Source organism: Saccostrea echinata, unplaced genomic scaffold, assembly GCF_033153115.1.
Source record: "Saccostrea echinata isolate AGI-Se365-2 ecotype Australia unplaced genomic scaffold, CSIRO_AGI_Sech_v1 ptg000009l, whole genome shotgun sequence".
In the NCBI taxonomy this organism is placed as follows: Eukaryota; Metazoa; Mollusca; class Bivalvia; order Ostreida; family Ostreidae; genus Saccostrea; species Saccostrea echinata.
Genome location: NW_026889758.1, coordinates 3,283,593 through 3,301,429, shown reverse-complemented (window position 1 = coordinate 3,301,429; position 17,837 = coordinate 3,283,593). Strand labels below are relative to the sequence as shown.

General features: G+C 33.0%; 1 protein-coding gene across 1 annotated transcript in view; it reads right to left on the bottom strand.

Moving 5' to 3' along the window:
* Positions 1 to 13,932, bottom strand: part of LOC133181624 (dual oxidase 2-like) — a 30,706-nt gene extending 16,774 nt beyond the window's left edge. Inside the window, exons 1-11 of the mRNA XM_061316172.1 lie at positions 13,787 to 13,932; positions 10,364 to 10,453; positions 9,917 to 10,084; positions 8,616 to 8,818; positions 8,175 to 8,406; positions 7,462 to 7,646; positions 7,137 to 7,275; positions 5,572 to 5,668; positions 3,848 to 3,977; positions 3,326 to 3,419; positions 38 to 207 (exon numbers count right to left, since the gene is read on the bottom strand). Coding sequence (XP_061172156.1) covers positions 38 to 207; positions 3,326 to 3,419; positions 3,848 to 3,977; positions 5,572 to 5,668; positions 7,137 to 7,275; positions 7,462 to 7,646; positions 8,175 to 8,406; positions 8,616 to 8,818; positions 9,917 to 10,084; positions 10,364 to 10,453; positions 13,787 to 13,835 — 1,557 coding nt within the window. The 5' untranslated portion in view covers positions 13,836 to 13,932. The remainder of the gene's footprint in view (positions 1 to 37; positions 208 to 3,325; positions 3,420 to 3,847; positions 3,978 to 5,571; positions 5,669 to 7,136; positions 7,276 to 7,461; positions 7,647 to 8,174; positions 8,407 to 8,615; positions 8,819 to 9,916; positions 10,085 to 10,363; positions 10,454 to 13,786) is intronic.
* Positions 13,933 to 17,837: the final 3,905 nt, after the last annotated feature.

Sequence of the window (17,837 nt, the reverse complement as noted above, 5' to 3'; positions counted from 1 at the left end):
ATTCTAATATATTGTAATTATACTGAATTTTCCTAACCTCTTTAGTCAGATTATTTTGGGTGTTAATTTCCTGCCAGCTGTTCAGACGAGAAAGGCCAAAGGTTTCTCTAATTGTCTGGTAGTCAGTAAGACCATGGTCTCTTGCTCTCTGGATATTAAGGGCAGCTAAATCTCGTCTTGAAAACTCCAGGGGACCAAACACTTGTCCTACAAATTGAAAAAAATTGATAGATCCAAGTCGTCAAAAACATTTATGTTAGGGTGCCCCTCTGAAAGAAGTAATTTCATTTGAAGGCATACATCAGTGCATTTATCACTAATCTTTAATGAGACTAAAGCTCAAACTTCTAGAAATGCTGATAAAGATTTAGAAATACAGTTAAACCTTGTTATCTCAAACTTTACGCGATGGAGAAAATATTTTGAGATATCCGAGGATTTGAGATATCCAGGGTATAATACTTTAGAAATAAGAACCTGGGACTTTAAAATCACTTCGACATACCCATGGTATTCTAGATATCAATGTTCGAGATACTGAAGTTCAACTGTATCTATTTTTTAATGTATTTTTGATTTTCCTCCTATGTGTATATATGTATACAATGTGTAACATGTATGCATATTATACTTTCATGTAAATTACTTGAATTTGATTCGACGAGAAAGAATTGTTAACAAGAGATGTTTGTGAAACACTTATGCCCCCCCCCCCCCTCCTCCTTGGACATACATTATAGGGTGCACAAGCTTTTATTATGGGCTGTATACATTATGGAAATGAAATTGACCTTTTGAACTTAAAATCAATAGGGGTCATCTACCGGTACTATATGAGATGTATCAACCAGAAATAGTCTTCTACATCACATCTTTGGCAAAAACATGTTTCTTATGATATATCAGTAATTAATTTGCTCAACCTTTGCACCTCCATATATTTCATTTCAACCTTTGCGGAGATAAAGAACGGAAAGCAAATAATTGGAATTTTTCTAAGTCCAAGGGGCATAACTGTCAAAATTTGCTCAATCATATCCAAAACAGAACTTGACCTAGATATTCTTATGATAAATCTGTACACCAAATTTCATTTCAGTATGTGCAACCTTTGCAAAGAAAATGAACGGAAACTGTTGGTGGACTGACAGACAGACCGACCGACCGACAAAAAGTAGCAAAGCAATTCGCCCTCCCTTCTTCTAAGGAGGACATAAAAATCACCATTACCCTATGAATGATGAAACCACGCCCTCCAGGGCGACAGAACTTAGCAACGGTCAATATTGCGGGTGATATAAAAAAAAAATTATGTAATGTATTAAGGACAACAGGATTTCATGTACAAAGGTCTTATTAATTTTCCCCCTTTATTTGTTAATGAACTTACACATTATCTAGTGATTAGTACACTGTAGTAAATTATTTTTAAAAAAATCTTTGTGAATATCATTATTCCTATAGTGTTTATGCAAAGGTGTGCAGTGCGCATATTACTCTTGGTTTTTATATACTGAAAGGAAAAAGAGATGCATACCCAAATGTAAAAGGTTATCAATTTTTACTATGCAGCACAGTGATAGCCAAATACAATGATATATAATTATCCAACTGATTATTGTCAGAAATGAACCTGGGAAGGCATATCTCTTATCAAACAACATTTTTTTTTTATCACAGTTAACTGACTATAGGGAGTTGGGTAGTCCGAAATGTCTGACATTTTCCAGGCTTTTTTCCAAGATATTGATATTTAATGTGCCAGGAAAACCTCAGAACCAGTGCCTTTACGAAAACTATGAATTCGCCGCCTCCAACCGGAGGTGGCCATCTCGGGTTGCTTTTCGATACTTCCGAACCGAATTAGATGTCAACTCTCACAATTAACTTATCAATGGTACAATACTTTTAGTACTCACCAACATTGTTTTTATGGTTCGTTTATAAAATATACATGCGATAAAAACATTTTATCTGATTGTCGAGATTTGTTTTCATTTCATGCATTTTAAAATCTTGCAAGTCCTGTATCGAAATGTAGAGTGATGTTTTTTTTCATCAATATTGGTGAGTACTAGAAGCATTGTGCTATTGTTAAATTGTAAGTTTGGCATTTAATTTGGTTCGCAAGTATCGAAAATTAACTCCGGTTGAAATATCAAAATCATGAAAAAAGCCTGGAAAATGTCAGATACTTCAGACTTGGAGTAGGGGTCTGAATTTTCAAAATGAAAATTTTTAATAAGTCAGATCATGTGTGTCCTCCTCCTGCATTTAGAGTAGCTCATATTGTGCATGGAATCAATGCAGTATATGTCAAAGACAAACTGACTGATGGAAGGGAATTAAGGAGGTGGACATTACCAAGCTAGGATACATGGTTGATCATGATAAGATAATTTAGGGTGTGTTATGTTGTTTAAGTTATAATTATTTCAATTATTTTTATTTATAGTAAAATTAATATAGACTGGATTAGGCAGCAAATTAAGCCTGTTTAAGCCCACTCTTGTAATTAATATTGGCTGGAATAGACAACAGACTAAACCTATTCAAACCCTCTCCTCTAATTTATACTGACTGGATTAGGCAGCAGACTAATAAACCTGTTGAGCCCTCTCCAGGGACCCGTTTTACAAAGGAACTTACGACTAAGACCAAAATTTAAATCTGCCTATAAATTTTTAATTTACATTAAATTAAAAATGGTTTTAATCTTTTTAAAAGGAATGTAGAAAGATATTTTTACGCTAGAAATGTTAAACAGAATCATTAATTTTGCACAATTTTACGATCAACTCAAGTTTTTGGTCTTAGTCGTAAGTTCTTTTGTAAAACGGGCCCCTGTTATTTATACTGACTGGATTAGGCAGCAGGCTAAATCTGGTTGAGCCCTCTCTTGTAATTTACATTGACTGAATTTGGCACAGGCTAAGCCTGTTGAGCCCTCTCTTGATATACTAGTCTGACTGGAATAGACAGCAGGCTAAACTCCTTTGAACCCAGGTGTCCTATAAACTGGAATGGACAGCAGGCTAATCCTGTTTGATCCGGGCTCTCCTCTAATCAATACTGACTGGATTAGGCAGCAGATAAGCCTAAATAAGCCTAGTTAAGTCCTCCCCTGTAATTTCCTTACCTGCTAATCCTGTTTGATAAAGGCTCTCCTCTAATTAATACTAACTGGATTAGGCAGCAGATAAGCCTAAATAAGCCTAGTTAAGTCCTCCCCTGTAATTTCCTTACCTGCTAACCCTGTTTGATAAAGGCTCTCCTCTAATTAATACTAACTGGATTAGGCAGCCCTCTCCTGTAATTTCCTTACCTGCTAAGTCTTCTACCATGATATGATCCTCCTTCTCTCCCAGAGTCGAGGCAAGGCCTCTGTACAGTGCATCCAGATCCTCCTCAACCGATTCCTGGAGGACAAAACTACTATCAATCGTCAAATCATACACTGTACTATTAGTAATGACAGCATAAAAAAAGGAAAACATTCATTGATTAAAATTTAAAACTTATGAACAAAATTATTTTATTGACAATTTATTTACATTGTATCCCATTATGGCTAATGAGGAAGCAACATTCATTGAATTCTAGAGGATACTTCAAATTTTCAATTACTCCATCAGATTAAAGTACTACCTGTATCAACATTACTCCTAATTTCTGGTATTGCATTACAGAACATTAGACCATATATTTCAGTAACCTATGAATTCCAGTAGAACTACAACCTAATATGCATTACCTATGATTTCCCATATATAGGCATATAACAGACTTAGTAGGCATGATCAGAATCGAATCCTGAGAGGCATTACAAAACCTTAGTCTGCATTACCTGTGAATTCCAGTAAGCATTACAAAGCCTCAATCCATGTGTTTGCTGTACAGGGGGGTTGGGTAATCTCAGATTTGTTGGGAACCAGTTACATCCTTCTTGTGCATTATTTCCTGGTGTCCTTGGTCCCCTTAGATAACAATTTTTTTTCAAGTTTTGAAATTGAAATACAATACAGCTAGTTAAAAAAAAAGACTGCAGAAAAGTTTTATACATATTCTGGAAAGCTTTCACAGAGAATTTGGTTTATCTGGTTGAGCTTTTTTCTTGAAAAGAAAACATTTAGAAGCTAGATTTAACCCTAATTTGAGTTATCTCTTAATTATTTCCCCTTAAAAGGGAATGGTCCTTAGGATTTGAACTTTCTCAATTTTTCTTCACACAAGAATGCTCTGATTCAAGTTTGGTTTAAAACTGGTCTTCATGTGCATGATTCAAAAGAAAAAAGTCAAAGTTAACAGATAGATGAACAGACAGACAACTACGAGGGTTGTCCCAAAAAGTCGTAGACAATGTTTATAACTTTGTAAACGTTCAACCAATGCTAACCAAATTTTACATAGCCATAAATTATTCAATGTTCCTTAACCTAGCAAATTCTTGAATATATATCTTTCATAGTAATATTATAATTATGACGATTTATAGGAAGGCCAATATGGTTTGTCGGTGCACGAACAAAATCTTGAATAATTTCTGTATGTAACTATTACAGTTGCATTTGTTTCTCTGGTATATGTAAAACATCAAACTCAATTTTTTATCAGTGATACCAGAAATAAAATCTTAATATCATGTCAAATTTTCACATAAAAAGCATCAGAGACAGAGGATTGGTGTCGTAATTTTTAAAGTGTTGTTGGAATTGAGTTTTCTGCAAATGACGTCCTCAAATGTGTTAGCGGCGCACGGGCATGTAATAATTTTTCTTCTAATGTGGTTTGTCCACTTCAGAGATGAAAAAAGGAATACAGAAGTGACATTACACACTAGAACTCCAGTAAAGAAGTTGTTTTTAGTAAGTATGAGATTCAAGGACAGTTTCATCTTCCTACTGAAAAAAAGTACTGTTTGTTAAATTCAGATGGTAAGGAATGTTATGAGCCCCGATTGACTCCAAACTTTGTGTATTCTCTGCTACCTACAATATATATGGCGACCTTTCGACCAAATTTTGAGTGAAATTTGAATCTGAAAAAAAAATATGGATAGTAGTGAATTTTAATAATTCCATCAGTCAAGAGTGGCATCCCATAAAATATTATAATTCATTTGGATGCTTAAGAAACCGGTGTTTAGCACACAGAACAATACTTAACAATTATAAGAGACGTAAATTATGCTTGGTTTTGTGTGCCAATGTACATTTATATGCTTTTTTCATTTTTATATTATTTTCTTATTAAAAGCGTTATTATCATAAAACTTGAAATTCATGATCATAAAATGTTGCTTTTCACTATGATAAGAAAAGAAATTTGATAAAGCAGTCAGGAACTAAATTGTTTTCCCTGTCTACGACTTTTTGGGACAACCCTTGTAGATAGGTAAAAAGGACAAATTTGATAAGAAAAGCTCAGATAAGCCTTATAACCTTCAAGGAAAGAAATACATGGTGCCATTTATGACTGTTAGATTATAGAGTTAGGAGTACATGTAGTAATAATTTTGATGTAGCATTCATTAAAAGTGTTTAGATTTCAGGTTTTATTAGCATTAACTACCTTCTCCAGAGACCAGGGGTAACCAGGGTGTGTCCATATCTCATTGCTGCTGTCTGAAACTCAGTGGTTATACCTGGGTGAATATTCGGGTTGTAAGCTGAAATAAATAAGAACATTAATATCTTAAGGAGGCTGGGGGGTCAACAAATTAACCATCAGATGTAACTTATTTTTTTAGATATGATATCTTAAGCTGTCAACTATCATTTGGCAAACAAGAATTTCATACATTTTAGTTTTAAAATTTGATCATTTTTGTATATCTTTATATGGAGCTCTTCTTCTAAAGGAGATTAATATAGTCTGAAAATGGCCACAACCACCCAGCCCTCTTAATTCATATATTATAAAAGTAACTTCGGTTCTTTTCCACATTTTTTTTATACTCATGTATCAAAACATTCCGAAGGCGTTTATGCATAAAATTATCACGCAAGTCAATCGATTGATCATCGTCATGAAACCAAAAAATCTGACAATTATTCCTTATATTTACATGCTCTTTATTCTGCAAATTCACGTGCTACAAGCCCCGCTTCTGTCTCTATTTGTCCTGCCCCGCACGTGATTTTTTTTTTCCATGCCTATCAATGAACCAGTAGATTTATGTAGAAATAAAGTATTTTTACTATTGAAATTTTATATCGGACAAAGATATTGGAAATGTAAATATTTGAACATATTGAATCGAGAGCACTGATGAAGATGTGTGTTAATTTGATGATGTTTTATCTGATATATTATTGTTGTGAAATATTTAGAGATTTCTCCAAATGTTTCTGTATTAAATTTTGACTTCCAGGTAATCGAGTACCTGATCTAGGTCCAGAAGGAGATGAAGTAACTGAAGTCAGTAGTTAATTGTATAATTAGCTCTAATGAAATACTTTTTATCATAAAAAGTGAATTCTTTCATGACTGAACTTGTTTTTAATCATAATTATGTGTAATTTTTTAATATGTTTCTGACAAGAAGTCTATAGGCCTTGATGGTCACCTAAGCATTATGAGTTTTCTATTGGGCTGTACATGAGTCTTAATTTAATCCTTATGAAGCTTTGCTACAAATTAATGGACCAAACATCAATTTTTTATCTCTGTTTCCATGAATAACATAAGACTTCCAATATTTCCTATTTTAAAATATAAAATTCAAAGAAAAACCAATTATTTTGTCTTCTATTGAGCTTGACTAAATAAACAAAGTAGACGGTAGCAGTTTTGATTGAGTATTTTCAGAAGAGGAATTATGTTCAAAAGCTTACAGACATGGCAGGCTCGAATGGATAAAACATCTGAGTAACTCAGATGACCAGCGAAGTGATTTATAAAAACACAGTTTATTCATTTACCATAGATGGGGTCATGGAAAAGTCCCCAAAATTGCTAAAGAGTATTTCAATTGGCCAAGTTAAATCTGTCATCACTTCATAAATATTCAGTATGTCATTTGAGAGAACGAATGCCTCCTTATCAAACATTTTCTGTTTGATCATAACCATAACTTACTTTTCCTCTTACAAGAACCAAATTTTTTGAATTTTTTTGTAGTTTTTCAACATTACCATATGGTCCACAAGTTGGCCTTCTGGTGTCATTGGTTTTTGGGTCTCTGATTGGATAAAATATACTGTCATCTCTCACGCTGGCAAAATTGCTTGGAGTGAAGAGCCATCTTGGTAACCAATCATACAGTACTATTTTCTGTTAGTAGAAAGGAATGAAAATATTTTTGACCAATAAAATATCTTGAAAACCTTTTTTATGTATTTTAACTTCAATATCTTGACACTCAGATATCTCGAAGTTTTCTCATAGGTCCCATCAAGATCAAGATACTGAGACTTACATGTATATTTAGTTAACTTAAAGTGCTTTAAATGGACAAACCTGATGACTAGCAACAACCCATTTTCTGGCATAATTAAAGATTTGCTCGTCATATTTTTCCAGGTCACTCTCTTGAATGCCTTTCATTCTGATGTATTCATCTGCCAAGTAATTATGCCACCTAAACCACAGAACACCGAAGGACAGAAGAAATGGATTCTCCATGGCTCGAGGATTTCCAAGTCCTAGAAAAAAAAGTTCAATTTAAAGATATAAAAATCAACTGTATATCAGACATGCATTTCTGAGTTGAGTCTGGTAAAAGCAATCAATTTAAACTTTGTAAAATCATGAACCCAGTTAAGCTAATTTACAAAACTACAAAATAATTTATTTAAAATTTATATTGGCTACTTTTGAATGTATCAAATTAGTATGATGTGTAGTTTTGGTATTTATTGCCATTTAGTGATATCAGCCATTCAATTTGATATAACCTAATAAATGAATAAGTGATATCATCTTTTTGAATAGGTGATATCATCTTTTTGAATAGGTGATATCACCCGTGTATAAATAAATTAGCAGTATCTATTTGAATGAATGATATCATCTTTTTGCATTATAATAAATAGTCCCTCCTTCAAGAAAACTAGCTTAAAAAGAAATATTGTGGTCAGCAAAGCAAAGGATGAAATCTTTGAACAATATTTCTTAATATTGCTTCAAAAAGGGTCACAAAAATCTTGAATTAATTTAAAAACAGAATTTACTCCAGAATCTTGCCACAGGCAGAAGTCTCCTCTCCCTGGTATTTTCTCTGGGGTTTGGGGGATTAGCAAATGGAAGACGAATGTCATTGATGGCTGGAAGACTTTCCTGCACTGGTTTAGTTGGATCAAGAGCTAGAAGTTTTCCACCCCTGAATTCTCTAATGGCATCTGTCCACGTTCTAGCAGGTCCATACATAAGCTGTCCATCGAGATATGGCGTAATCTCATTCAGCTGAAATAATTGGTACACTGAGTGGCATTGTTATGAGGTATTGAAAAATAAATAAACAATTTTCAGTAAAAAAAAATCTGTATAATAATGAAAGTCATATACCATTTAATGAAAAAATAAGAAACATTTTATTCAGTGAGTGTAGAAAGGAGAATAAACTCTTATTCACCCTCCTGTCTCTTGAAACTTAAAAATGTAAAATCCCTTACTTGTTGTCTTGGGTTGCTTGGAGCTTGTCCAGTCCTCTGATCAAATCGTGACCTAGGAAATGGCATGAACACAGTGTCCCTGGCAGATCTGAATGCTTCACTGTTTCGGTAAAGTGTATTGTTCTTAGGGACCGGGATATTCTCATATTCTCTTGGGCATCCAGGGCGCTGAACATCCATTATTTCCTCCACAACTTGTTGTCCTGTTGATAGAAATGAAAAATTCAATTTCATAATTCAAATACAGTGTATATAATATTTCTTGAATCAATTTAAATGACCACTCTGATTTTTTAAGATGCTTTAGAAATCTCACAATGACAAAACTGTAAACGATGGCCTCTGGTGGGAGTTTCAGAATCCCCTGGAAGTTCCAGGATTCTAGGAATTTTGTGGGGCAAAAATGAATTCTTCTTATTAGAAGTAGGCCAATCTATTTTCTTGTCATCATGATTAATGGTGAGATTTTTTAAACGATAAAATTAGAAATATTTTAATGTCAGTGAAATCAAATCCTAAGAGTAAAGCCCACAGAAGCTCCTGCAAAGCCTTCTGAAGATCTTACAAAACCATAGAAATAAAGCCTGGCCAGTTATTTATACTCCTTTATCCTTATTCTTTTCTTTTTAACTAAGAAACCATGATTTAAAATGGAAATTTTAGGGGGGGGGGGCTCCAAGTCCCCCCCCCCCTATATCTACCACTGTTAAATTATAATTCATCTAGCCTAAAGAATAAGCTTGAGTGGGAACCCATAAATGGAAAAAAAGATATTTTTAAGATAGACAAAGAGAGCCTTGTTCTGTCTCACAAGATAATTAATGGTCATCCCTAATTACCTTCATATAAAACTAGCTGTAAGATCATAGGAACAATTTTCGGAAACTCAACAAAAATGTCTAAATTCCCATTTTTTGAAAACTTCATACAATCTCAGGAATAGTTTTTGTCCAGCAACAATAGATAACACATAAACAATGCATCTCAATCAATTACCATAAAAGTTGTACACAATTTAAATACTAGCAATAAATATAAACTTTTTAATATGGAGAATTGTAAGAATATTCTACACTGACAACTCAAAAACAATGCCAGTAGTTTAAAATTCAGTCAATAGCAATATTTTAACTTTCTTTCAAGTTGGGAAATTAAGCTACATTTGGGTGGCATATTAATTTCTTTAATTGACTTCCGACAAATAATTTTTACTATTTAATATATGAGGATGTATTAGGTTGTGTGTATACATGTATATTATTGTGATTGGAATTATTACTAAAAATTAAAATAAACCTTACCAAAATAGACCTGCATGGCTGTTCTTCCTCGCACTGACCCCAGGGACTGGGGGGTGTTGGATCTATGTGCCCTTTCACTAATGTCAAATGGATTTGGTCGATTTTGTCCGGACAGAAGGTAAACTCCATCTGCATAGGCTGGTGGACTTTTACGTAATAAGACTGTCTCTGCAGAAAATGATGATGAATGTTATAGCAATTCATATGAAAATTACCCCCACCCCCTCCCCTTAAAGTATCTGATTAATTTAAAATGTTGCAGATTTTTAATTTCTTCCTTATTCTATTATTAATCTAATAATCAAAGGGATTTTTTTCTTCTTCATCTTTAGGTTTTACTTTTAAAATACTTACAGTGCACTTACAATAGTAATTCATTTTCAATCATTTAATATTCAGATTTTACCTTTAAAAAAAGGGGGGTTATCTTCATTAATAAGCACTTACCAACAGCTCCCCAGTCAGGGTGTAACAAGTTATTGAAATAGCCATCCAAGGGATGTAACTCTGGACTTTCTTCTTCTATTTCCTGGCATTCTGTGAATTAAAGGAAGAAATGAATCATTCTCATTCTTTGTGGTCCATAAAAAAAAAAAAAAACAAGGGTCCAAGGATATTTTTATTTGTCTTCTTTCATAAATTATTCTTCAAGTAATGAATTCCATATCGAAATTCCAAAAAATAACGTATAATAAACATTTTTTTTGAAAAAATTATACCCACGGTATTATAAAATCAGCGGGTATGATTTTTTAATAAAACGCTTATAATTTATGAAAGAAGGTAATTAAACATGGCCCCGGGTTGTACTGTATATTGGGGGGGGGGGGGGAGGATTGGGTTCTGTCCACAAGCACCTGTGGAATAATAATACAATTTGATATCTAAATTAATAATCTTTAAAAATGCGTAAATTTAATACAAAAAGAAGAAAGAAAGGAGGGTACACGTGATTTAAATAAAATGTATTTGAGAATACAGTTTTTTTTTTGTTATACCCATACTTGAACAGTGATTTTCGAATCAAAGAATTTTGTCACCCTGAACGAAGTGGGGGGGGGGGATATTTTTATTGTTCCACCTATAATTTTGACCCCAGGAGTCTTGAGATGGTTTGGGTAATCTTAATGAAACTTCGCAGTTATAACAATCACACCCAGTGTAATTTAAAATGGCCATTGTTGCCAAGGAAACAGTAAATATAACAAAAAATTAAAGTCATTTTCTCAGTAACTGTCCAGCTTTTTTTCTTCAAAACTTGAAAGAATTATACCTTGCATCAAAGCAGACTCTAAGTAACTAGTAATGGGCAATTGGAACTTTTTCATAATCGATTATCGGAATAATCGGTTGCACTATAATCGATTAATAATCGATTGATTTCAAGTCTTAAATTTGTTCATTTTTGAATGAAGAATAAAGTGGTAAAAAATTCTGGATTGATTTCTAAAAATGCACTTTCGATGTATTTTGTATCACTGGATACTTTTAAGGATTTAGTTACAATCAGAGAAGAATGAATCGAGAAATTTTGTGAATAATTTGCTTTTAACTGATATTTTTATTAATCTGTTATCAAAATTATAATAGATGATCTATAATCGAGGGCCATTTCGATTAGATAATCGATTAATCGGAAGAGGGGGGATGAGTCGTCCCACTTTCACCCAATTTCACTATAAGTAACATCAAAAGAAGCAGGCGATGGAAATGTATAGGAATGTGCTAAGAACGAGAGCAGATAATCTCGCCAAATCAGCCTAAATGTGGACACCGGAAGTATAAGAAGGAGCCAAGAAGACCAAAGAAAACAGAGAACCGCAGAAATGGAAAGGAAACAACTCGAATTCAGATCCTGGAGTGAAGCTGCCGTTAAAGCCTATAATAAATCAAAACGGAGATGACTTATCCATAGCCTGATTCTCCACACAGAGAGACGGGATTAAGTCACAAGTCATATCAACCGACCTCTGCAACAACAAAACCAACTCAGCTTGACAAGCGACGTTGTTTCCAAGAAAAAAATCTTTTTTCCCCCTTCTGTTTAAAATACGTATTTCAAACTGCATAATACTAATTTAATGTATAAATGTCTCTGCAACTTTAATGTTTGTGGGGTTTAAAAATTTTCAAAAAGCTACCGTTGCCATGGAAACAAAAAGGGTAAATTTTTGAAAATTAAAAAAAAAGATGCTTAAACTGTTTTCAAGGCCAAAATTGTACCATCGAGGTCAGTATAGGTGACTTACATGTGTACATACTATCGCTTGCAATTGCAAAATTTTTACTTTTGTGTGTTTTTGGTGTCCTAGTTAAAACACTTTTACGAAATGAAACAGTTTAAGTAAGAACACATTTCTTTGGCTATATATATATGTTACTCAAGATACATACAGTGAATATAAAATCACTCTAATTATATGTTATTATAAAAATCGACATCATTAAAACTCTTCCTGTTAAAATACAAGATAATTCAAGCCAATGGGAAAAAAAGAGATGGTTAAAAATATACAATAAAGTGGGCATTTCCGCACAATAGACACAAATCTAGAGGGAAGAACATTGTAGCACCTATATAATTTACTTTGATCTTACAAAGCTTTCCACATGGATAGCTATATATCAACACCATTCACTCCTTTGCATGTATTGATACACCCTGGACTTCTTTGTGCTGATGCACTTGCTATCTTAGCATAAATGCACGGAAATATTTTCTGTCATCTGTTCATTGATTAGATTACTATGTAACAAGTTTTCTGTTTCTCTCTGCTAAATAAGATTGTGTTTAATGGCATCTCAAAAGAATAATACTTTTCTTACGTTACGTACTTTTGTTCCGCCCCCGTATACGCAACAAAAAGAAGTGAGCTAATTAATATTGAAGATCGAATAATAATTTAATTCAAGGAATATGATTAATATTTGTCCAATTGGTTACATTTTAATATGCTGTTAAATCCACTTATATTGGTCAACTTCAACCTCTTTCTTTCTGCAAATGAACTAAGAAACTTTCGATGCAAAATATATTTATCCCAGTTCATCATATTTCGCTTGTTATAATACACAAATGACTGTAACAATTAATGCAGCTATACTAACGCCTGTAAATATTCTACAGTCTAAAGCTCTTTGCGTTGTCTTTCACTCCCCCTCCTGATTTTAAATAAAATTATATTTTACAATTATACTTATTTATTTTTGAAATAATATAACCATGTAATGTTAAAAAAAATATTTTGAAAGGAAAATGTGAATAACAAAACACAATAGAACACTTCTTAAATATCATAAAACTGTTTTCTTGATTTGGTTATTATGTTGTATTATACGTGTCCTCTCCTTCCGTGTGATCACAGCGGAAATACTAAAACGAGACAATGTGTTTGAATTTCCGAAATCAGCTGAATAAGAGTCATACAGAATTTATACAACAGTTTCCGGCGTAATAGAAAGTTTAAATACAGCAACTGTGGTAATGTCATCTACTAATTTTTGCAGATTTGAAATCGTTTTACACAGAGAGAGAGAGAGAGAGAGAGAGAGAGAGAGAGAGATTGCAAAACAGAAAAGGATCGCTTTATGCATAAAATATAACATACATCGGGGTCATAATATATATTTTGAAGTGACAGGAAAATATACGTATAATTGCATTGAATTTTATGTAACTAGCATTTTAAAGGAAATTATGTAATTTCTTGGAACGAATTAAACAACTTTACAAGCGAACATTTGTAAATATTTTGAGCCTTCATTTACCAAAGATCCTTTTTGATGTGCATATTGTTGAAATTTGAATTGCCATCTGCAAAAGAACCCAATTGATCTAATACTGATTTATATCAAATAAAAAAAAAATACCTGAGGCCATCAGAAGAGCCAGAGCCACTAACACAGTCTTCACGTCCATAGCGATGACATGGGGTGGACTTAATGTCTTCTCTTACTCTGAAGCTGTTGCGAGATGTGATTCAGTTTCCTTCTGCGTCACACCACCGCGTTATCCAAATCTCCACACGGAAGTGGACGGGAAGGTTTCAGTTTTTCCCCCCACCTGGTAGTGTATTTTTAAGGGATGCTCAAGTTTCACTCCCAGGGTACTCAGAAAAGTAATATACACATTTTTAAAAACATATATTATTCATTTATTTATACATAGTACTTTTTTCCCAGTAAAATTTCCTTGATCAAGTGAATTAACCTCTGTAACTTATAAATAGGAAAAATTCAATTCCGTTATATCAAAATCCACTTTCAGTGGAGGAGAGAGCATGCTATATGTATACACACGGGGTCAATGCAAAGATGAATTTTACTGAGGGATGCGTATAAGGGTAGCCAGCACAATAACTTTTTATTACAAAGTGGGACGACTCATCCCCCTCTTCCCTGTTTTGGTGGTAAAAATCGGTGGAAGTTTTAAGATTTCAGCCCGGGGACGGGGGGGGGGGGTGTTAAAGATACAAGAACAAACATTTTATAAGTTGCTTAATTCTTCTAACTTAATTTTTTATGAATAAATAAATTCTTTTATCCATTTTTGGTATGATTCGCCCTCATTGATTGGGGGGGGGGGGGGGGACGGCTGCTAAAATGGCCACTTGACATCACTGCATGATTTCCTTGGTTTGACTTGATCTCCAGTTGGTTGTTATACAGAATGTATATGACGATCCTCTATTGTTCATTTGAAGTACTAAAAGATTTGAATGTTCTGTTGACCTTTTATGAAATATACTAGGAAAGAAATAACGGAGCTGTCAATTTTTTTTCTTAGTTGCAAGAATTCTTGTGAAGAGGTTTGATTTGTACCAGAACTCCCAATATCACCTTCCTGTCTTCCGAAAGTTCTTGACAATTCATATACGAGCAGACATGTCCAATGTTGATCGTATTGACTACAATATCAATTTTTGTGGAAAACTGCATACAGATACACATGTTTATCTATAAATACTGCTAAAAAAAGGTCATTGCATTCACTTTTTTGTTTTATAGGTAAAATTAAAACAACTTAAAGATGTGTCATAGTGCAGACTTTGTCAACCTTTCCTCAAGTTTTCCTATTTTTTTTTTAAGCACCATGAAAAAATTTCTTGCATAAGTTTCTATTGAAACCTAGTTTAAAAACTATCAGAAATATACAAAATGATGTGGGTGGGGTGGTGGGGATTATTATACAATATTCATGTTATCACTTGACTGTTTGCTTGATTCCCTTTTTCAGGGGTGGGGGTTACTCAACATAAAATGGAAGTACATCTTATTCTCATGTTTGTAACAGCTTTACATAATCTAGAAATCTGAAGAGGCTGGGTTAGCAATGACTGAGACAGGAAGCTAGTGTCATAGTGCTCAAGTACTTCTGTATCATAACTCTATCATCCTAACCACACTAACGTTACCTATGTCTAAGTATTGGGTTCTCATATAATGATTATAACTTGTAAATACATGTATTATGAAATGCTATCTTTACATGTTATCAAGTATGTGTTGCATTAAGTATCCAGAGAGAGAGAGAGAGAGAGAGAGAGAGAGCAGTGATTTTTCACTCAATGATTTTCTCTATATATACATATAAAGTTGTGAATATGCTGCGGATGTAATTGATTTCCAGCCTAGTCAGACTTCTTGTTTTAAATAAACTGCAATCATTGCAAAATGGCTCAGGACATTATAAATAATCTGATGGAATTATCACTAATTTTTAATTACATAAAACTAGACACTTTTATATTTATGTCTTTGAATACCCAGTAATGATATTAAACTTTTTTTTTACACACAGCAGTCACCCCCCCCCCCCCCAAAAAAAAACAACAACAAAACAAAACATAAAACCTTATACAAAAATCAAAAACTGATACATAGAATTATGTATATTAATGTAATCTACTTGTGTATCAAGTCATATTGAAATCGGGCTGAAACTTTAGGGGGAGTAGCAATTAGAAAGTATTTCGCAAAAAATTCTATTTTTTTTTGTAACCATGGCAACACTCTTCACTGAAATCAAAAGCCAATACACAGAATTATATATCTAAATGTAGTCTACTTGTGTACTAATTTATACTGAAATTGGACTTAAACTGTCGGGGGAGTAGCAATTTGAATAAATTTCACAGAAATTTCTATTTTTTAGTAACCAAGACAACACCATTCATTAAAATCAAAAACTAATAAAATAAAATTACCGGTATGTATCTTAGTGTAGTCTACTTGTGTACCATGTTATATTGAAATCAGACTGAAACTGTAGGAGGAGTAGCAAATTGAAAGAATTTCACAGAATTTTCTATATTTAGTCACTATGGAAACAACCTTGACTGAAATCAAAAACCGATATACAGAATTAAGTATCTTATGTAGTCTACTTGTGTATACCAAATTATATTGAAAACAAACTAAAGCTGTAGGAAAAGTAGCATTTGAAAGAATTTCACAGATATTTCTATTTTTAGTAACCATGGCAACACCTTTCACCGAAATCCAAAATATGATAAATAGAATTATGTATTTTCAATTGGTGTACCAGTAGTCTACTTGTGAACAAAGTTATACTGAAAGCGGACCAAAACTGTAGGAGGAGTAGCATTTTGAAAATTGTTTACAGACAGACAGATGGACAGACAACAGACACCTTACTAATGCAAGCTCTTCTGGTCTCTGATCAGTAGAGCTAAAAACATTCCTTAAATAATGGCCATGGCATTTCTTTGATTTTTTCAAAAACCATAGTAGAATATAAAATAATCATCTAATTTTAAGCAAATACTGGTTCATCATTCATTGCTACTGATTTGTGCATTCTTAATGACACCAGAGAAATTAGTGAAAATTTGAACAAATAGTTTACAGCTTCATCTGTATAGAGACATACATATTATGTCTTTGATCTGTACCTGGTCTTAGTCAACAAAAGCTCTGAATGTATAGATAAAAATCTTTCTAAGAAGGGGGAAACAAAGTGCTACTTCACTATTGATATTTAGTTTTTAAAATGTGTTATCTTTAACAGAGTAACGAAAACACAGAGATCAAATCAGGTACATGTAAGTGTTTCTTATGATGTCACCTTCCTGGTTCAGAGGTCAACAAATTATAAAAAAAGATCTAGAAAATTATATCGTGACTCTGAGGCCAAAAAGACTTTGTTTTTTTCTATCAGTGTCTTGGTAAAGAACCCCTTGGGGTGGGACATCAATACACTTTTTAACAAATCAATAACTGTATTTTAAAGGATTGAATAAAGCTAAAACTGGAGACAGTTGTGTATCATCATCATAACTATTCCCTTTCAATATTTTCTTTAATCAAATTAAAATTTAATGTTGTCCACAAGATTTAATTTTGTAAGACTGTCTTGACTCAGAGAATAAGTTCTAGTCTAATATATACTTTCAGCATTTCCTGAATAAAGATTTTGTTCGTTATTCATTATATATGGTGTTATGAATCATTTTATGCCCTGTTAACAGATTTATATTGTTTGTACATTGTAAATATTTTTGAGATCGATCATTGTTCGTTAACTTCATTCATTCATAGTATTAGATAGAGAAACTGTCAAACACAAGCACGGTGAGGAATACTGCTCAAGATTTAGTTATTTGTATCTCTGTGAAAAAATGCAGTGTAATCATAATGACACATTTTAAGTTTTGTCTTAAATGTTTATATACCATGTACATTAATTTATTACTCTTGAATAACATGTTCTAGTACATAAATTATATTAAGATAAGGCATGACAATGCTTTTGTTTAATTAATACACGTACATGTATATGAAATAAAGATAAATTTGAAAGTATTTCTTTCAATAAAACTTCAAAGTATGCATTCATATATGTTAACCTCCAAGATTAGACATCTTAATAATGAAATCTTTAATAATTTGAAAGTCAGAC